The sequence below is a fragment of the Dendrobates tinctorius genome, unplaced genomic scaffold (genome assembly GCF_039654945.1).
Source record: "Dendrobates tinctorius isolate UK_male_01 unplaced genomic scaffold, ASM3965494v1 ptg000203l, whole genome shotgun sequence".
Lineage (NCBI taxonomy): Eukaryota > Metazoa > Chordata > Amphibia > Anura > Dendrobatidae > Dendrobates > Dendrobates tinctorius.
In genome coordinates, this window is record NW_027361870.1 from 18,004,323 (window position 1) to 18,026,529 (window position 22,207).

At 46.3% G+C, this 22,207-nt stretch overlaps 1 protein-coding gene across 6 annotated transcripts in view; it reads left to right on the top strand.

Annotated features, from left to right (window-relative positions):
- The window catches only part of PAK5 (p21 (RAC1) activated kinase 5), a 276,113-nt gene that overhangs the window by 115,603 nt on the left and 138,303 nt on the right, over positions 1–22,207 (top strand). For 2 of the 6 annotated variants that reach the window (XM_073553844.1, XM_073553846.1), the window contains exon 2: positions 18,880–18,955. The exons of the other annotated variants lie outside the window; for them this stretch is intronic. In XM_073553844.1, the coding sequence (XP_073409945.1) occupies positions 18,880–18,955 (76 nt within the window). The remainder of the gene's footprint in view (positions 1–18,879; positions 18,956–22,207) is intronic. 6 annotated transcript variants of the gene reach the window in all.

The following is a 22,207-nucleotide window of genomic DNA, read 5'->3' on the forward strand; positions in this document are numbered from 1 at the left end:
ACCAGCGATCTGCATGGGTTCCACGGATTCACCCGCGGCAACCTCACCGACCACTCCCCCACCTCCCGGAGGCAACGAAACCAGCGCCCCCTGACGGAGACGTCGGTCTATGCGTACTACAAGTGCCATCGCAGCCTCCAGAGAGGCGGGAGTCTCGTACATTAGGAGAGTCTGTTTAACCCTTCCAGAAACCCCATGCAAAAATTGACTTCTAAGCGCAGGGTCATTCCACTGCGTGTCCACCCCCCAGCGCCGGAATTCCGTGCAGTAATCCTCAGCTGGTCGATCACCCTGTAGCAGTGAGCGTATCTTAGACTCTGCTAAGTTTAATCTATCTGGATCGTCATAGATCAAACCCAGAGCAGAGAAAAAAAAATCTACAGATTCAAATGCCGGTGAGTCTGAAGGGAGTGAAAAGGCCCAGGCCTGTGGGTCACCACTCAGCAAAGAAATCACCAAGCCCACGCGTTGAGCCTCATTACCTGAGGAATGTGGACGCATACGGAAATACAATTTGCATGATTCACGAAACACCGTGAACTTACCACGATCACCAGCAAATCGTTCAGGAAGGGGAAACTTGGGCTCAGCTGCCCTGGCTGCAGCCTCAGCAGGTACTGCAGGAGCTGACAGGCCTTGTTGCTGGACCGCCCCCCTGAGTTCAGTGACCTGTATGGATAGAGCCTCCAGCTGCTTGGTTAGGGAAAGTATAGGATCCATAGTAAGTAACCCCTATATTCCCTTTTTTTTTTTTTTTCACTTTATTATTTGGGCCGACTATAATGTCATGGAATGCCTAGGTTACTTTAGGCAAAAACCCCGGGACCCCTGTGATGTCCCTCAGACTAGGGGAACCCTGTCTGTCCCTCTACCCAGGGTTTACACTGAAGGTGTGCCTGCCTGAGCCTCCACCCTGTCCCTGTCTCCTGTCCAGCCCTAAGCTGAACCCACCTCCCTCCACCCAGTGAGGGGACCAGACACCAGACCCCACAAATACGTATGGACAGGGGTAAAAGAAAACACCACACAGTAAATACACAAGGGAATACAATAATGTGCAAGGGCAACCAAATATATATATAACAGATTGGAGAAAGAACCACTGAGGGATATACTGCACCAGATATCAGACGCTCCAACACCACCACTGCTGTCCGGTATTGCTAGCACTAGGCTAAAGCTATAGTCGGCGACGCCCATAGTCAGGACGAACTATTTAAAGACCTAGGGCGTGGCCCAGCCCTCAGCCAGCATGACAACCTGGTTAACCCTATCCCGACTGGAACAGAATACCCAACAGGGTATTACCGCTGTCTGCCGGACACCCTGGTGTGAACAGTGTCCAACATGACAGTTATGGTCAGGAGGATAATTCCTGGGTCTCTGCCTCTGATATTCATGCCAAAAGATTGGTGCGTGCCTTTCATCGGGCTCACCCTGATCACCCTGGTGGCGTGGTTGAGGGTTCGGTGACCCCTCCTCAAGGGGGAGGTACTGTTGTGAGTTCATTTTCCCCTTCGTCACTGAGGTCTGGTGAACTCCCTATTCTGGTGAAGGAAGGTAATGAGCCTGATTATCAGGCACCTGAACCTGATGAGGATGACTGGCTGAGTGGAGTCACGGACTGGATATAAGGCTGCCGACGCCCTTCTGCCCTGCGGGTGATTTCTCTGTGGACTTCTAGGACACCTGTCTGATTCCTGCTCCTCTAAGCTAAGTTTTTCTGCTTTGCCTGTTTGCATTAGTGTTTTGTTTCTGTTTTCCTTGCTTTTCTGGATTCTGCCATTCCCTGCTGGGGTGAGCTGAATCTCCTTTTGCCTGTAGCTCTGTCTTCAGAATATTCCTGAGTACTGACATAGCTTTTTTGAAGCCTAGCGTCTTCAGGGCCTTTTTCACTGTCAGTCTGTTGGCTCTTATTTTCATAGGGTTTTTCACGGATTGCAGACAGCAGCCTTCCTGTCCTTTTTCTGTCTAGCTAGATTGGGCCCTGTCTTTGCTCAGTCTATCTTTCTGCCTGTGTTAGTGTTTTCATCTTGCTTCACCGTCATTATATGTTGGGGGCTGCCTATTGCTTTGGGGTCTGCTCTGGGGCAGTTTAGTTTTCCCCTTTCTTTCTTTAGGCCTAGCTATTTCTCAGGCTGTGATCGAGGGGTCTAGGGCATCGTAGGAACCCCCCACGGCTACTGCTAGTTGTGTTGATAGGTTCAGGGGTCTGCAATCCGATAGCTGCCAACTTCTCTGGTTTTCTGGACTTAGCTAGCATTTCTGTTTTTGCCTCCTACGGTGACTCAATCATAACACACGTGCCTGAGAATTCCCTGGAGGGAATGGACGTCTGCAGCATGGAGAAAGAACCATGAGTGACCCTGATGTGGTAACTGAGGCTAGAAAGCCTGTGTGTGCATAACCTGTATGACTACAGGCTAACAGAGGGAAACTCTGTAATGGACGCTATGCTGATTATATGCTGTTTTCTGTTGCTGTGATGGTTTATGATGCTGAATAAACCGAAGGGACTATGATTAGTTTATGGAAAACCCGTGCCGGATCTGGTTTTGTGGCTGCAGGCGAGTATCCCCTACTTGAATGACAGCGCTACCTCACAATTGGTGGAGAAAGCTATGGGCAGTGTGGTAGCCTTGTTGCTAGGAGCAGCGGAAGAGGACTGCAAAATTTGGTTGCTAAGGGCAACGCTGAGCCATGAGGGCTGACGGTATGGAAAGCCGTGTGATGTGCTGACAGGAGAAAGAAACTTATAGGATACCTCTGCGGTAGAGGGGTCCGAGAACCTGCGCGGCCAGCAGGTGACGGTCGTGAAAACCATGTTGTACTGACCTGGGTCAGTGAGAAAGAGACTGGTGGTTGCTATAGGGTGCCTCTGTGGAGAAGAGGTATCTGAGGACCTGTGTGGCTGACACAGGTAACGGAAGGGTGTTTGTGTTGTATTGACCGGGGTCAGTGATAAAGACTGTGTACCTGGAGGGTTCAGTGAGCAAGGTCCTGGAGGGTCAGTTTTGGGAGATTCTAGGAGAAGACTCGTCTCCCTGGAGCACATGGTATGACCTTGGACCTGGTGAGGTGTGAGTGTTGGGCAGTCTCAGGAGGAGACGGATGTCCTGAAGAGCACCCCCTGAGCCCCAGGACCTGGTGAGGCCGGTTTGTTGGGAAACCCTGGGAGGAGGGTCGGCTTCCTGAATAGCACCCTGTGCGCCCTGTGTGTTGGACGGTCTCAGGCGGAGACGGAACGTCCTGATTAGCACACAGACAGGACATGTGAGTTTTGGGTGGTGTGTTTTTTTTCTTTTCTCAACTCAGCCTGCTTTGGCTCAGTGGCAGTCAAGAAGGTGACAAACGGCTTCCTGTAACTCGGCGGGGTTACGAAGGGGACAAGCGGCTTCCGGTAACTCGGCGGGGTTGCGAAGGGGACAAGCTGCTTCCTGTATCTCGGCGGGGTTACGAAGAGGACACCAGCCACTGTGTGTGTGTGAACAGCAGCCGGTGGTGTCAGTGATTGGTGACAGCAGGAGCTGTGGTGGTGCCAACAAAGACTTGTGTAGTATCGTAAAAGAGACAAACTGTGTTGTGTGAACTGTGGTCTGAGAAGACCGGTATAACGGACATGGGGAAATCCCGAAAGGGGGCGGTGGCCCAAATCGGGGTGGTAGCCCAAAAGGGGTGGAGTCCCAGAAGGGGGCGGTGACCCAAATTGAGGTGGTAACCCAAAAAGAAGTGGAGTTCCAGAGGGAGGCGGTGACCCAAATTGGGGTGGTAACCTGAAAAGGGGTGGAGTCCCGGGAGGGGGTGGTGACCCAAATTGGGGTGGTTCAGGAAATGGCAGCACTGGTTGCTTCACTGGGTATGTCTGGGGAACCGCAGTGCGTCTGTATGAGTTTTGAGGAGTGCGGCATATATTTTCCAGGTAATGACGGGCCACAGGTGTGTACCGTTATGCTGCACCGGGAAGAAGTCTTTGGTAGACTGGACTCAGAGAGTGAGGTGACTCTGACAGGAACTCCTCTCGTTTTATCTCTGACCAAGAAAAACGCCAGGGTTCGCTGTAAACATGGGGTCACAGTGAACTATGCAGTAGACAGAGTAATGTTCGAGGGGACCAAAAGTGGTGAGTGTCAAGGGGGCGGGATACCACAGGACTTAGTCTATGCCTTGGAGAGGGGCCGGGACTTTGTTTGGTTTGATGATGTATGGTCAGACAATGGAGACGTTTTGACTGTGGGGCCAGCAGACACTGAGACAGTGATGGCTCCTGACGTGGACCGGTCAGACGTAGAACTGACCGGAAGAAGAAGTACATCTGCCCAACTTACGGACCTGACGTCTCGTGATATGACGGATGGTGGGCTGGGAGATGAGACGACTGGGGTAAAAACATGGTTAAACGGTAACGGGACGGTTCACTCGGCTGACCGGACTGACCCAGTGGTACCTTTTGACAATATAATTAAAGAGGTAGTGGTGAGACACGTGCTGGCCAAAAGAGAACAGGATCGTGAGATAAAGCTGATAAAGGAGACAGTGGAAGGACATCTCAAACAAGAAAGAGTCCTGAGACAAATGGACGAGCACAGGGTTGAGGAGCTCGAGAAAGAAGTCTTGGAGCTCAAAGAAACTGTAAGTGGTCTTCTGCGGGAGAAGAACTTTGACAGTGATGAACAGCGGCCGTGTCCGACTGGTGGTGGAATGGAGCTGCTGGTGCCCGTCTTGGCAGACGGTCATGAAGAGAGGAGATCTCGTGAAGTTGGGGAGCTAAGAACTGAAGACAGTCACCCGGTCGGGTCAACTGTAGTGAGGGAAGTGTCCGTGGTAAAGCCAGAGCCTCCTGGCCAGGAAGAGAGCAAGGCCACGACCTTCAAGTTTGTGATTGATGTACCAGAAGACATGCAAGAAGCCTGTGCTGAGGAAGGTGTGCATGAGGCTTTCAAAGAGGCGGTCAAAGCGTGTAAGGTGCACTGGGCGCCTGAGACTCGGCAGTTGGTGATAATGTCAGCCAGGGAAGACACAGCAAAGCGGGTGGCTGTCCTGAAAAACATGCATCTGCAGTGTCTCCATGTCAAACAGTTGGTTAGGCGGAGTAATATGAAAGCTGCTCGACGCCTAGAGTTAGCAAGAGAGGCTATGGATCGGCTGGGTTTGCGGAAAGAGGTAGTTCTGGTTCCCAAAGGTCTGATTGGGAGAATCATTGGAAGATTCGGGAAGGTAATGCAAGACCTTATAAATAGCTCCGGTGTGGTGAGGGTGAGGATCCCTCCTGATGATGAAGACCAGGTATCCAGTGAAGAGGGTAGGATTCCTGTCCTGGTGGTGGGCTCCTTGGAAAGCCTGAGAAAATTTCGGATGCTCTTGGAGTATCGAGTGGGGTACCTGCAAGAGATTGAGCAGTTGAGGCTGGGCCGTCGGCGAATCAATAAAGAGGTTCGGAACACCAAGTGGCGGCCGCCTCCAACCCAAGATGTAAGGACCCGAAGGCTTCCTCCAAGTAGTGACATGGCAGGTGGCCGAAGATTGTCAGCAAGTGGCAGTTCGACGGGCCGTACGAGGCTGAGAGACATTAGTTCCTGTGAGACGCTGAATGGGTCAGACTCAGGTCAGACAGTAGGCCCAACTAAGACTGATGACCGTACCAACCGGGGGGGCTGATCAGGGAACGGAACAAACAGGGAGAGGAATGTGGTGACTAGACAGTGTCTGATGATGCACAGACTGTAACTGGAGGGCCAAAGATCAGGGCCGATATTCTGAACGCTGGGGGCGGGGGAGGCCTAACGTAGAGATGAGGCCGTATGATGGACGGAGACGGATCTCTCAACCTGTGGGGCAAGGTGTAATGAGTGCTCTGTCTCGAGATCCTGGTGTAATGTTGTGTGTTCAACCCCACAAGTTTGAACAGAGGGGGGAGGTATGTGGTGTAGTGACCACTGTGTCCACTAGGGGGCGCTGTATGGATGTCCCAGGAGAGTGGATGAATGGCAAGATATTGAATGACCGTTATGTATCTCAAGGTGGGTGGCATTGAGATGGAGATTTGTGTGTGTTAATCATCAGTGATACTGCTGAGGTGTTACCTACAAACCCACCCAGGGGGTGTGTTTAATAGCGCTATTGTAAAGTGTATATGTGTGTGTGAAGGACCTGTGATGAGGTCATAGACATGTGACCCGGTGGGCGTGGCTATGGACCATATAATGTGGCCAGGGTAGGTCACATGAGGTGAATGCTGGGATGTGGTTGGTCCAGTGTGGAAGGTCCCGTCTGAGTGAGATGGGGCTGCCTTCTGACAGCAAGGGAACGCTGTGTTAATGGCTGCACGTGCCTGAGAATTCCCTGGAGGGAATGGACGTCTGCAGCATGGAGAAAGAACCTTGAGTGACCCTGACGTGGGTGAGATAACTGAGGCTAGAAAGCCTGTGTGTGCATAACCTGTATGACTACAGGATAACTGAGGGAAACTTTGTAATGGACGCTATGCTGATTATATTCTGTTTTCTGTTGCTGTGATGGTTTATGATGCTGAATAAACCGAATGGACTATGATTAGTTTATGGAAAACCCGTGCCGAATCTGGTTTTGTGGCTGCAGGCGAGTATCCCCTGTTATGAATGAGTCACCGAGGAGGAAAAAACAAAAAGCAAGCTAAGCCCAGAAAACCGGAGAGGTTGGTAACTAGCGGATTGCAGACCCCTGATCCTATCCACACAACTAGCAGTAACCGTGGAGCATGCCTACGGTGGTCCTAGACGCCTCGTCACGGCCGGAGAACTAAATAAGCCTAAAGAAAGAAAGGGAAAATCTAAACTGCCCCAGAGCAGACCCCAAAGCAATAGACAGCCCCCAACATGTATTGTCGGTGAAACAAGATGAAAACACAAACACAGATAGAAAGATAGGCTGAGGAAACGATGGGGCCCTCACTAACTAGAAAGGACAGGAAAGAAAAGCTGCTGTCTGCAATCACGCAAAAAAACCTGCCAAAAAATGTCCAACACGTCTGATAGAAAAAATTCCCTATATCAGCACTCAGGTATATTCTGAAGACAGAGCAAAAGAGATCAACTGATCAGAGACAAAATGGGAATTCAGCCCAGTCCCAGCCAGGGCTGGCTGAACACAAAAACCAGACGAAAACTCATATGAACAATAGCAGAGAAAACTTAGCTTTAAGAAGGCAGGAACCAAACTGGAAACCAGAAGCCACAGTCAGGAGAAATCATCAGCAAGAAACTAGGGAGTCGGCTGCCTTAAATCCAATCAGAAATTCCTGATGTCCAATCACAGTCTTCTTCCTTAGGTGGCCGGTCTCTGCCATTTAGATCAGCTTCATTACCTCCCTTCACCAACAGAGGGAGTCCAGATAGAGAACTAACTACTCCTCTGTCATCACAGCCAGCTCCATAACCCTCACCAGAAGCCAGAGGCAAACCTGAAAATGAGCTCACAACAATCCCCTACTTGAATGATAGCTCTACCTCACAGCTGTTACTAAGCTTTAACCCCTTAGTACTACTTTCCATACATCTACAGTGCTAGCACCAGGGGGGATACAACCACACGTCACTTGTATATCAACGCTAACTTTAATTCTGGACGTTTAACACCTTAGATGCTGCATTCAATAACAGCTGTGGCATCTAAGTGGTTAGACAAAGAATGACAGAGGAAGCCTCTTCCTTATCGCCTCAACTTTGTAGTGCAAAGGCATGGACCAAGGGAGCCCTCTGCCTCAGTGTTGATGAGTTTGCTTTGCAGCCAGGGGCCTAACTTTGGCCTCCACTTCTGCCATCTTAGTACTCCTCTACACCCTGCCAGAAGTCCATTCAGATGTTGTGATGAGCAAGGGCTGTGGAGTCTGAGTCGGAGCCCATTTTGGTGGAGTCGGAGGTTTGGCTTACTGACTCCACAGCCCTGAGGATAAGCGATTGTGCTTGAATAAGGTGTTATCTGATCATGCTCGGGTGTTAACTGAGGGTCTTTGTCGTGCTTGAATACTTTGTTCCAGTCCCCGCGGCTGCATGTCTTGCGGCTGTATGACAGACACTACACATGCAAGGATTGCCTAACCACTGCGAAACATGCAGATGCGGGGGCTCGAACATATTTTTCGAGCACGCTGAAGATGCTCGGATGACACCTTGTCAGAGCACGCTCGTTCATCACTGTTCAGATGCTGTATTGGATGGCTCCTATCACTTTCACAGTTGGAACCTCCCAAAGAGGAGTACGGTAACGCAGCAGAGTTATGAAAACGCCTCTTGACTTATTATATTGTTATATGACATGTTGCATTGATGTTACAGCATCGTGTGCTCTGTTACTAATTAATGAGTTTTGTTTATAGACTTTTTATGTTTTCTGCATGGGAAATATCAGTTTTACCTATTTCTCTTATGGAAAAAATAAGTTACAAGCATGAGCAGAGTGCCGGTTCTCTCCAGGTAATATGTGAGTGTGCTGCTCCTGAACCACTGAAGTAGCACATAATGTGCGAATGTTCTAAACAAGGGACTGAAGAGAGAAAAAGGCCGAGATTTCTTCTCATGTAACATGCGACCAGCGTCAAAAAGCCAACTCTTTTTTTTTATTGCATTTTTTTGCATTCATTTTTATCAAGTTTTTTATGCTGCAGTTTTTGGCTATTTTTGGTAGTTTTTATCTCCTTAATATATTGCGGTCATCATATTATATAGCACTGTGTACTTACAATTGCTCATTTTGCCTTTCTAGCCAGCTAATTCTTCTGTTTTCCAGTAGGTCTATGACATCATGTGATTTAAAACTCACTGAGCTGAATCCTTCTAAGTTCTATGTAGGAACAGGAGGTCAGTTCTCCCTGTATGAGTCATGAGTCACTGCAAAAGTCAGGGGGGAGCGTCAGAGCAGCCGGGTCAGGAGTTGAAGAGGGAAATGATTTCTGCAGGGAAAAGAGAATTAGCTGGGTAGAAAGGTGGAATGAGCGTCTTTAAATAAAGCTACCCTGTTGGTAATACTACCTGGTATTTGGCTACGATAAAACGTTATTGATACTGTCATGTGCGGATTACGTTAGTTCATAATGCGTTTCCAATGCAGCAATTGTATTTTCCGCATCAAATGCAATTCTATGTGGAATATATCCACATAAAACTCCGCATACCCACAAGAGAAATTGACATGCTGCGGATCTGAAATACCCACCACAGTGGGAGTGAGATTTCTATAAATCCCATCCACGTTGCTAAAACTACAAGATGCGTCGTTTTTGATACGGTAAAAATACGCAGCATCAAATACTCTGTGGAAACGCAACCCTAAGACGATGTGCGCATGATGCGGAATTGCGGAAATTTATGCGGTTTCTGCATCTCTTGGCAGAAAACGCAGTGCAAAAATCCGCGCGTTTATGGACGGATTGAATGCGGATTTGTGTATGGTATTGTGTGAAGATTTGTTAGCTAAATCTAATATATAAAGCTCAATGTGTGACTGTATGTCCGGGATTGGCATCCGCACCATCGCAGCTACAGCCACAAAATTTGGCACAGTCACACATCTGGACCCCGAGAGCGTCATAGGCTATGTTGTGAGGCAAAATTTTAACCCCGCGCGTTCCAATTCACCAAACAATTTTGCCTATTTTTCTTATCATTTCTATGGTGTTATCGTCCTTCTGTAAAGCTGGAAATAACACAATTTATTACCGTGCCAACAAAGACCACCCTCTGACACAGACTGCAGGGGGAGCCCAGTATCACACAGGATAGGACTAGATACACGGCTCAGCAGTCAGTATCACACAGGATAGGATTAGATACACGGCTCAGCAGTCAGTATCACACAGGATAGGATTAGATACACGGCTCAGCAGTCAGTATCACACAGGATAGGATTAGATACACGGCTCAGCAGTCAGTATCACACAGGATAGGATTAGCTACACGGCTCAGCAGTCAGTATCACACAGGACAGGATTAGATACACGGCTCAACAGTCAGTATCACACAGGATAGGATTAGATACACGGCTCAGCAGTCAGTATCACACAGGATAGGATTAGATACACAGCTCAGCACACAGTATCACACAGAATAGTATTAGATACACGGCTCAGAAGACACTATCACACAGAATAGGATTAGATACACGGCTCAGCAGTGAGTATCACACAGAATAGGATTAGATACACGGCTCAGCAGTCAGCATCACACAGGATAGGATTAAATACACGGCTGAGCAGTGAGTATCAGGATAGGATTAGATACACGGCTCAGCAGTCAGTATCACACAGGATAGGATTAGGTGCACAGCTCAGCAGACAGTATCAAACAGAATAGGATTAGATACACGGCTATGCAGTCAGTATCACACAGGATAGGATTAGATACACAGCTCAGCAGTCAGTATCACACAGGATAGGATTAGATACACGGCTGAGCAGTCAGTATCCTACTGAATAGGATTAGATACACGGCTCTGCAGTCAGTATCACACAGGATAGGATTAGATACACGGCTCTGCAGTCAGTATCACACAGGATAGGATTAGATACACAGCTCAGCAGACAGTATCACACAGAATAGGATTAGATACATGGCTCTGCAGTCAGTATCACACAGGATAGGATTAGATACACGGCTGAGCAGTCAGTATCACACAGGATAGGATTAGATACACGGCTGAGCAGTCAGTAGCACACAATAGGATTAGATACATAGCTCAGCAGTCAGTATCACACAGGAGAGGATTAGATACACAGCTCAGCAGACATTATCACAGAATAGGATTAGATACACGGCTGAGCAGTCAGTATCACACAGGATAGGATTAGATACACGGCTGAGCAGTCAGTATCACACAGGATAGGATTAGATACACGGCTGAGCAGTCAGTAGCACACAATAGGATTAGATACATAGCTCAGCAGTCAGTATCACACAGGAGAAGATTAGATACCCAGCTCAGCAGTCAGTATCACATAGGATAGGATTAGATACACAGATACACATGTTGTTTATCAAAAGGCTCTTGAATGAGTTGAAAATAAAATACTATCAATACTTGGGTAATTGTTTAGTTAATTTGTGTTGCAAATCTGTAGTGTTGAATATATGATGTGAAATGTTTTTATGTGCAATATAATCATTCTAATTTGTTATAACTAACCACAGTTGGTTACTATGCCCAGGCAACGCTCTTCAGCTAGTAAAGATATATTATTTAAAAAAATAATGTCTTCTTCAAGTCCAACCTCTGCTGTTGATGTGCTTCAACCAAGATAGGCTCTCTTCTAGATTCTCCGCTCACACACTCTTCCTCCTTCTGACATCATGTCCTTTTAACAAATCTGCTGCAAATTTGGCACCAAATCTGTATCAAATCCGCAGCAAATCCGAAACCCTTTTTACATCTGCGTTTTTGCTGCTTATTTGACTGACTCAATGGAAGTCAATGGGTGAAAAACGCTGCAGATCCGCAAAAAGAATTGACATGCTGTGGAAAATAAAACGCTGCGAATAAGAACGAAAACTTCCAGATCATGTGCACAACACTTCAGGATTCTCATTGACTAGCCTTGCTTTAGGAATCCTTTGGGTTTTTGGTGCATTTCCACTCAGAAAAAAAACACCGCGCAACAAATCCGCATCGTGTGCACATAGCCTAAAAGGTTGATTTCTTGCCCATAGCGAGCGCTCCAAGCAACTCATTTGCATTTGAACCTAAAAGATATTATCTTCAAAACTAGTTAACAGAATTTTTGGTTCTTCTTAGCAAATTATCCTACAAGGACCTCTGCTTTGTATGAGATGAATTTCTGTCCTGCCAGACTCTCCATAGGCCCCGCCGATCCAGCGCAAATGCAACACACGACCACTGAAGCCACTGATTGGCTGCAGTGGTCTCGTGCCGGCAGCCTGTTAACAAAGAATGGTGGGAACCAATACAACATGTGCACTAAGTTGGTGGGCAAGTATTCTGATTCCTTTTTGTTTTTTTGTTTCATTTTAAAAAACTTGCTTTATTATTGTTTTTTTTTTCAAAGACTATGACAACTTCTAAGCCCAAACCCTCCCTCCCCCCCCAAAAAAAAACCCTATAAAAAAGTCTATTCCAAGATCTGCTGTAACTCAGTCTGCCTTCACAGGCCTTTGTGATTCACCGTATTACTATGGCATTACTATGACTCGCAGGCAACTTTGCTCTTTGTATATTGCACAGGGCCTTGCAAAAATGTTTAAAATATTTGACTTTCTTCTTTGAGTTGCCTTAGTGTTGCAATCTTACCACGTCTCTCTGCGGAGCCCTAGATTTGAGAATCATTTAATATTAGCAATTCAAGGGAATCTGTTACAAAGTTTGCTACCCCATCTGATTTCAGTGATGTGTCATATACTTTGCTGCATGTAGTATTTTTGTTATACAAAATCGCTATTTTATTTGCAGATCTAGCAGAGCTCAGAATGCTGAGCTGTGTGTAACCCTGCCCACACCACTGATTGGCTGCTTCCTGTATGCAGTGTGAATAGTGAGAAAGTGGCCAATCAGTGCTGTGGGCGGGGTTATAAAAAGCTCATGAATATAGAGGACTCCATGGCAGCAGGTTTAGTAGTCCTCCAGTGATAATCTCCTGATTTTAAATCTGTGGTTTTATCAAAAGCAGCCCAGTACTTGATACATTCCTGGAATCAGAGTCACTCTCTCTACATCATGCTTCTCTTATATCAGGTGGCAAAAACCTGGTGATCGATTTTGTTTTAGAAATATGTAAGTTTTTAATTTAATTGAAAGTCTAATTTACTTTTAGCTCCAAAATTCTAATCTTATATTCTATTTTATAGGTTTCAGAGCCCAGTTTGCAGATGCAGGGCTGCAAATTGTCTTCTTTGCTGTCCATTGTAAAGTTGAACAATAAGGTTCTGCCTTCAGACACCACAAGGGGGAGCAATGTGGTCAATGTACACTGTAAGCTCTTAAGTGCCCCCTAGTGATGGCCACATTAAATTTTATCATTTAATTTTGGAATTACATGGGATGTGGAACTCCAACTCCTTATATTTGGGGGTGACCATTTACATGCTCTGTCCTTCTGTATTGAGCATTCAAATATAGTGCTACAGTTGATACAGTAGAAATCACTTCACCTATTGACAGATGTTTGTTTAAAGGGAGCGTGTCATATGCCAAATCACTATTAACCTGCAGCTTTGGGGTTAATCTGAAGGTTAAAGAGGTGCGGCTGCCGCACTGATAGCCCTGCTGCTGGGAGGAAACAAACTTTTTTCCTCCCTGCAGCCTCCGGCTTTCAGTCATAGAGGCGCTGCTTCAGTCACCGCACAGTATGCAGGTGGGCAGTGGCTGTAACTACGCCTTGGCAGTGACTGACAGACGGCCCTGCACTGATGCACTTCAAAGCTAGCTGTTAGTCAGTGCAGGTTCATGAGTACAGACGCCACTCACTGTGTACAAAGCGGTGACTGAAGCCGTGTCGGCCGCACTGAAAGCTGGAGCCTGCCCTCAAGTAATACAGTTAATTTCCTCTCGGTAGCCGTATTTTCAGTGCAGTGGCTATATGTCTTTAGATTGTAATTAATCTGCAGACTAATGCCATATCTGCAGGTTCCCTTTTAATTTGTAATCTCAGGTTGATCAGTGAGTATTTTAATTCTAATATTTGCAGATGTTTAGTACATTGTATTCTACAAAAATGCTTGGGTAATTAGTATATACTATGTTTTACAGCAGGCAATCCCTGCATGTGTGGCTGCTGTCGAGCAGCCGCAAGACATGCAGCAGCGGGAACTCGAGCATATTTTTTGAGCACGCCGAAATACTCGATTAGGACATGAGCATGCTGGTATAACACCATAACACCTTATTCGAGCAGGTTCACTGATCACTACTGCCCAACTATGAGCGGCAGCATCTCGAAGGCAGGGGTGAAATCACACGCCCCCAGAGAAGAAAGATGAAGGCTCTGAAGATCTAGTTGAACTACAAGCAGGAATTTCACATATTGTCCACCAAAAGCAACAAATGTGAATATATCTGCTAAGCAGTGACGCAGCGCCAAATGGAAAAAACTGCAGAATCAGGGGAGCTGAGGAATGCTTACAAGACATTTAACTACATTTTTTTTGCGTCTTTATGAATTAAAAACACTAACCTGAGTTTATAGCCCTGAAGATGAGACCAACAGCGGGGAGATGCTCATTGGGTGCATGAGGACAGTACACCTTGCCTTACTGTGCAATGTATAGGATGCGATGATTCCTCGTGGAATCAATGAACACATGCGGAATTACAGCACGTAGAAAAGCCGGATGCGCTTTGGACGGCGCGGACATGTGCTGCGTCCAAAGCGCAGCCAATACTGATCGTGGAAACATACCCTAACACGTAATGTTGTTAGCCCCTATAAAACTATACTAGCACCGTTCAACACTGTATAGGCCATTTAAAATGCATTTTGGAGGTGACAGACTCCTTTAAAATATTTGCTCTAAAATAGTCTGCCAAAAGCATTGTAACATTTCTGTGTTACTAGTTATCCCAGAAGTATTGCTTCTCCTTGTGGAGATTGACATGCTAAGCATGCCGAGATGAAAACGATTGCTCATCGCTGTTAATTCGTTCAGATGCCTTTTATAACGGTCATCTACAATTAGCTGTTCAGTGACAATGTTGTAAATCTTTAGACATAGCGTCTTCACAGGACGATGTTCCTGTGATTCGGGATCCTTTCCAGCTATCCTTTGTTACATTTCCAACCTTTGCCAACAATGGTGGCCACAGTACCAATCCAATTAGAGGAGACACACCGCTCTTTGTACCATTTAACCTGAAAATGCCTTCAGAAGCAATGTTTCATTTCACCTTGGGTCCTCGGTCTTGTGGTGCTGCAGCATTGTCCCGTATTGATGAAAATTGTTTCATTGTCAGCAAAAACTCTTTAGAAGTAAAATTATAGCTCAAACGGTATATAAAGTTCATTTTATAGCGTTAGGCTTAAATTGCTATAATTGGCTTATGAAGCACAACAAAACTGAGAATAGAGGAAAGTTCAAGGGGCAAAATATCACAAATAATCAGAGGAAGCGCACTGTGTGTAGGGGTACTGTGCAATCTCTACGATAGTGTCCGGCAGTGTATGAGGGACTAGAAGTCCTGCTGTCCTGATCAGAGGCTCTTGCTCTGCACAGATTGGTCAAAATAGGCAATTATTAACGTAAGAATGGTTGTATGGGAGTAATACATTAAAGATCATCCATACTGTCAACTGTAAAAAATCTCCTGGAAAGGTGGTCAGTCCTGTACCTGTTCATCAAGATCCAGTTTTTTGATGGCATATGTGACCACTGCAATCAATCATTGTTTGCAGCAGTGATCACACTCAGTAATTGGCGGCAGCAGCAGTCACACATGTCAACATTTCATTGTTGGAGAATTAGACACAAGACAGTTATATTAGACAGTTAGGGACTCTAAACAGGGACTGCATTTGGGAGTTGGTGTAGGGTCACCCTTCTTAAGACATGGAACCCACTAAGAACTGCCAGTTTGGTTGAGATACAGGGTGAGTTTGGAGAAGGAAATATTTGATTTGCCACAGATGGAGAAAAACAGATCCTGTTAACTCTTCATCTGCCATGTTCTTTTCACAGTGTATGCTTTACAAACAGGGGTAACTGAAACTACCAAACATACAAATATACACATACATATAACAGAGGTATGTACCAGGGAGTGGAGGATGGGGTTAAACCAATGTAGGAGAAAGGGAATTATCACACACTCGAAATCAAGCAACAGTCACAGATAAATCCACCAACCGCCTACTCAAATAACCACCAAATCATAACCTCCAAGCCATGCAGCAAAAGCTACTCTGACAATGAGTGCTAGCCACCACCCCGTTTATATAGGAGATGGGAGTGGCTAACAGTACACAGCTGAGAGCCTTATGCAGGAAAGCTTCCAGGAGCTCTCAACTGAGCAGATTAACCCCTGCACTGCTAAAAGAAACTTATACTGTTTAATATGAAGGTGAAGTGGTTCTAATCAGTGCAGGAGTAGGAGAAATCAGACTCTGCGTACTTCTGGCTCCTCTCTGTGGTGGTAAACCTGTGACAACATGGTGGGTGACCAGGGTGGTATCTTTTGTTACTTAACATTGTAAGCTGTTTTCATTTATTTTATTTTGTCATGTTGGACAACTTTTTAACAATAAAATTGTATGTAGTAATCTCTTAAGCTAACTTTTTATTCTGCAAAATCTGAGGATATGGAGATGTGATGTCATGATTTGTACCTTTCCTGGCCTTAACACAAGGTAGTGCCCTAGCTCGCCTTGTTCCCCGGGATACTTTAGATGGCGAAGACACCGGGGCCTTCACCCTTGCCTTATCTTGTAGATTAGCCCTTCATCTGTCCCCTTCCTCCACCAAGGAAAGAGGGAGCATTGCTGTGCAATGCAGTACACCAACCCGACAGACAGGGTAACAAAGACAAGGGTAAACTGAAAACTCCACACACACAAAATATACACTCACATATAACAGAGGAATTCACCAGGGTGTGTAGAGAGGATGAAGAAAGCACAACAGGGAAGGATAAGGAATATACAAGCAGCAGTTGCTGATAACTTTCTCCAGCACTCCTTCACAAAACCAAATTCTCCCACTCCTATGTCTTGCAGCAATTGCTAACTCAGACAAGGACTTGGTAATCGAGCCCAGATTGTATAGGGGAAAGGAGTGGCTAACCGAGCACAGCTGAATGCAGGAATTTCCAATATGTCCAATTAACCACTGTTCTGCTGAAAGAATTAAGCATGTTTAATACACAGGAGGAGTGCTTTTTCTCAGCGGCGGAGTAGGGCCACCAGACGCTACAGTCTTCTGGCTCCGCTCTGTTGCGGTTAACCCTGTGACATGTGTGGCATGCCTTGAAACTCTTTGCTGTATTATGTAGCTTTGTCTTGTGTCTTGTATTTGTATCTTGTGTCCTGTAGCTGTGTCATGCGCCCTGTAGCTTTGTCGTGTGCCCTGTAGCTGTGTTGGCGGCACATACATCCACGATATGTAAAAATATAGTTCATGCTTTACTCAAGATTCATTAATAAACATTGAATCCAAAAAATATAGATAAAAACCTGACGCGTTTCTGGCATCCAAGTGCCCTTACTCATAGGGTAGCTGTAGCTGTGTCGTGCGCCCTGTTGCTGGTAGTGCACTCTGTAGCTGTGTTGTGTGCTCTGTAGCTGTGTCGTGCGCCCTGCAGCTGTTTAGTGTGCTCTGTAGCTGTGTTGTGCGTCCTGCAGCTGTGTAGTGTGCTTTTTAGCTGTGTCGTGCGCCCTGTAGCTGTGTCGTGCGCCCTGTAGCTGTGTCGTGCGTCCTGTAGCTGTGTCGTGCGCTCTGTAGCTGTGTCGTGCGCTTTGTAGCTGTGTCGTGCGCTCTGTAGCTGTGTTGTGCTCCCTGCAGCTGTGTAGTGTGCTTTTTAGCTGTGTCGTGCGCTCTGTAGCTGTGTCGTGCGCCCTGTAGCTGTGTCGTGCGCTCTGTAGCTGTGTTGTGCGCTCTGTAGCTGTGTTGTGCGCCCTGTAGCTGTGTTGTGCGCCCTGTAGCTGTGTCGTGCGCTCTGTAGCTGTGTCGTGCGCGCTGTAGCTGTGTCGTGCGCCCTGTAGCTATGTCGTGCGTTATCCCAAACTGACAAAATAAACCAAACACATCCTTATAAAGGATGTAGCTGACGTAAAAAATTGCACATTAAATGCTGTAATCACTGTCTCCGTTCTGCAAAAATGCAGTTTTCAGCATAACTTTGGTGTGGCCAAGAGGCTCAGGGCATGCTCCGGTCACAGGTTTTGCATGCCCCCAACTGCCTCACTGGTTATTGACAGCACTGACTTGTGTGAGCAGACAGCGCTCACTCCAGAGAAATCAGCGCTGTCAATCATCATTGAGGCAGTCAGGCGCAAAACCAGTCAGGCGCGGTGTTTCCGATCTTTGCTGTCTCCCCATCCTTGGCCGCCGTCCGCAGTTTTTTCATGAATAGGAGTAGGTGTCCGCCATCTTACACACGTGCGCTAAGCATTCTTGGCTCGTGCACACGCAGTATGCTTTGCCCAACTGCGGGCAAAGCCGAAAAGCCTGACTGCGCATGCGCCGGTTAACTAAGCCTCAGAAGTATTTTGCTGTGTTCCGGGGCCTAGTTAACCGGCGCATGCGACTTTGCCCGCAGTTGGGCAAAGCATACCGCGTGTGTGCAAGCCAATTATGAAAAAACTGTGGACGGCGGCCAAGGATGGGGAGGCGGCAAAGATCGGAAACACCGCCCATCGGACCGGACAGACCTCATTTAAATAGCCCGCCAAAAGTAGGTGACAGATTCCCTTTAAAAAGGATTGTGCAGGAAGTTACCTTATTTTTCGGACTATAAGATGCACTTTTTAATAAGAAAAACACTTATTAAAAAGTGTATACCTCTTATAGTTCGGAAGCCGTTTCCTGTGATGGAGGAGAACGCTGATGCCGCGTCGTTCCCAATCACAGAGAGAACTTCTTTTTCCTCCTGCCCGACACTGATCTATGTGATCGGTGCAGGGCAGGAGAGGAGGTTTACCAGAACTGCACAGAGGCTGCACTTGCTTTTGTGATTTTAGTACATTTTTCACATTGTAGTACTTATGTTTGGTGAGGCTGTCACCGTAGGCCCTGTAGCCGGCACATAGGTTGCCTCTATGGTACAGTATACCCCCTGGCATGTTTTGCGCAGGTTTCAATTAGATTTAGGTGGTCTATAATCCACTGAGACAGGAGTGTTGATCAGAGGTGCACTGTCTAGACACTATAAGGATGTTACAATGATGGAATATTAATTCGAAAGTTTCTGTTTCAGCCTCCTGGTGACCTAAGAAGAAAAAGAATCCTATGCTTCAAAGAAATGTCCCTAATTTGTAGTAAAGAGTTAAAAGGTACACAAAAATCAATAAATGGCAGCTTTAACTTCATTAGCTAAACTGCATGGCTAATACAACATTTTACATTAGCTTGGTGATGGAAAACAAATCCTACAACTAAAGGGTTCCTGAAAATTTGTTTGTCCAACTCAAGCTACCAAAGTGAGACTGTCAGAGTATGCTATAGGTTGTAGTTCTGGAGACCCATAGGGTATGGACTATTGTCCTAGACGTCTCATATATTTCGTTTTTTGATATATTAAAACAATTATTTATACACCTTATAAAACCATACCCTGTCTGCATACGCCCCTGTTCACAGCACGCTGTTGCACTCGGTGAAGCTCCCAATGTACCATATCCCTCAGACAGAAGGCTGTGATGTTTTCCAGAAGTCACTCGCACTGTTAGCGTAGTCTACTATGCCTTTCTATGCTTTTTATGAGACATATACAGACCCAATGGAGTCCAGAAGGCATACTTGTTCTCCTGGTGTTTGGCGCCCCATGGATAGTCTTGTACGCTCAGAGCATTTTTTGGAATGCACGCTAACACACACATCACTGTGAGCACTTGGCATCATTAGGGCCGCCTCATTCTCTGCATGCAATTTTATTTTTCTATCCATAAACAACCAAGCCTGAAAAGATATGTGTCTTGGAAATATTTATGCATTTCATGATCCATTGTTAGGTGTGACTTATATAAAGCTGCATGCCAAAACTGCATCAAAATCGTAAAAGTGAATGAGACCCTTGGGTTTAAAACCAGTACATCACCTATTTTCTTATATATTCTTGTATGCAATGAGTATGTAAACTGATGGAATGATGGCTAACCAGACCTGCCATGGATCATGTTCTTATGAGTGGCTAATGACTGGTGCCATTGCGGTGAGCTGGTATGTTGTCATTTTGGGTGACAGATCATCTCTGAGGATAAATGGGACTAGCAGCAGATTGCAGGGGAGAGCAGACCTTCCCCTTAGGTAAGTACAGCATCTTGGCACAGCTTGTGGCTCTTTACTTTGTGGTCATACACTTTAGTTTAGATTTCCTCCGACAGGACTTCTCTGAGCGTATGACGTTGATGTCCTTTCTTTGAGATGACACCCGGCATCCCTACTGATTAGTAATCTCAGGCCACATGTAAGCGTTGCACCACTACTCCGCTCGGGTAAATGACCGCAGGAGCTTGTGCCCGCTGATCAGACTGATGACTTGTCCCTTCCACTTATGGGCCACTTTAAAAAATAAATGTAGCCATATCTTCGACTCAGCCATTCCTGAACAGTCCATAAAATAAGTAACTTTGTTTCTTCAGGACTGACATTTTGCAAGCCATCCTTGGCAAGAGGTACTCTGGAGTATAATGTGCCAAATTTATTAAGGACGTGAATACATTATGTGGGACATCATAATGTGTGAGAATATACTTGTATGGACCAGTGTGAGAGCGGCAATGTGGGGACATCATACTGTATGGGAGATATCGGGGGCATTTGATTGTGTGTTTGGCACTACTGGGGCATCGCTGTGTAGGGGGTACTGTGGGGGCTTCATTGTGAGGAGCTGGCCTTGTTCTAAAGACTATTGGAGTCCGCGGCTCTAAGGGAGACAAACTTTTTCCAGCATAAAGCATCGGATACATCAATATTATTGTTGCGTTTTATTAGAGATTTGCTTGCTCGTCAGTTCAGCCTCAGGAATCAATGTTTCCGTTCAGTAACAGCATGCAGAGGAAGATGTGCAGGCTAAATCTTATGTATACAGGCAGGAGATTGGTAAAGGTAAATGTAAAGCAATCATTATAATAATCTCATAAGTATCTCAGGGGCCTCAAGACATTGTTTTCCCATCCATTAGACCCATTGTGTGGATGGGGATAGTAGACCCTGGGGAGCCGTCACCACAGGGGGTCTCACATGCAATCCCACGTGATGGGCTTCTGGAATATTCTTCATTCTTTGAGCTAAAAGCAAATGTTTAAGAGGGAGCGTGTGAACACTTCTGCCCTTACAGGGTGTTGAACCGAGGGAGAGAGGAAGAAACCACATGTTTAGTCAAAGAATTGGAGAGAATGATGTCGAAGGGAGAGGATCTAGGATGAGGTGTTGGAGTCATGAATGGGTGGCCTATGGAGTTTGGAGATCGTTTGCCGGCTGGGCCGGACACACGCGCTGATGTTGAGGCATCTGTCTTCTGGATTTCAGGAACTTTCTTAACTGGAACTGTTTCTGCTGGATACATGGGCTATGGTTGTGTTACCTGTCATCTGGAGGACCGTGGACTGTGACTATAGACCATACTGGCGGGAGATACGAAATCTGAGGCCGTGAGTTTTGCCTGGTACAGGGGCAGTGGGACTACCGGCCCCGAGGATGGGATCTTGTGGACTGTCAGACATTGTATTTTGACCATATATCCAGAGTTATTGTAAAACCATGGACGTAAGGAATTAAAAAATAGTTCCATCGTTAACCTGCCTAGCTGATTATTACAAAACCAACCTCAGATCTTCACATTCATTATGTACAAGCAAGGCACCTGGGAGAGGGTCATGTCATGGGGCACAATAATTTGTGGGGATACACTGTGGGCTGTGTGGAAGGAGCACTGTGGAAGCATCATAATAAGTATGGGGGAAATATGTGGAGGGCACTGTGGTGGCATCAATCAGTGTGCGAAAGGGGGCACATTTGTGTGTGTTGGTGGGCATGTTTGGGGCGTCATCCTGTGGGAACGGTCACTGTGTGGGTGTCATACTGTGGGAATGGTCACTGTGTGGGCGTCATACTGTGGGCGTCATACTGTGGGAACGGTCACTGTGTGGGCGTCATACTGTGGGAACGTTCACTGTGTGGGCGTCATACTGTGGGAACGGTCACTGTGTGGGCGTCATACTGTGGGAACGGTCACTGTGGGAGTCATACTGTGGGAACGGTCACTGTGTGGGTGTCATACTGTGGGAACGGTCACTGTGTGGGCGTCATACTGTGGGGAAGCCATAAACAGGATATTAAAACTGTCTGGGAAGGCTAAGGGGCTTCACTAGGGGCGCTATTGCTGTGTGAGCACACAAAAATTACTGAGCATTTTTAGAAATATGGCTAAGCTGTAAAAATAAATTGATACAATATGTGTTCCTCTTTCCTGTTTTTCATTGGGAGTTATGCATGAATTGCTTTAAAATAACAAATAATTCCTGATAGGAAATATTGTATGTATAATGTAAGAGAAGTGATGGATATTGTTTTGTGTGCAGCCC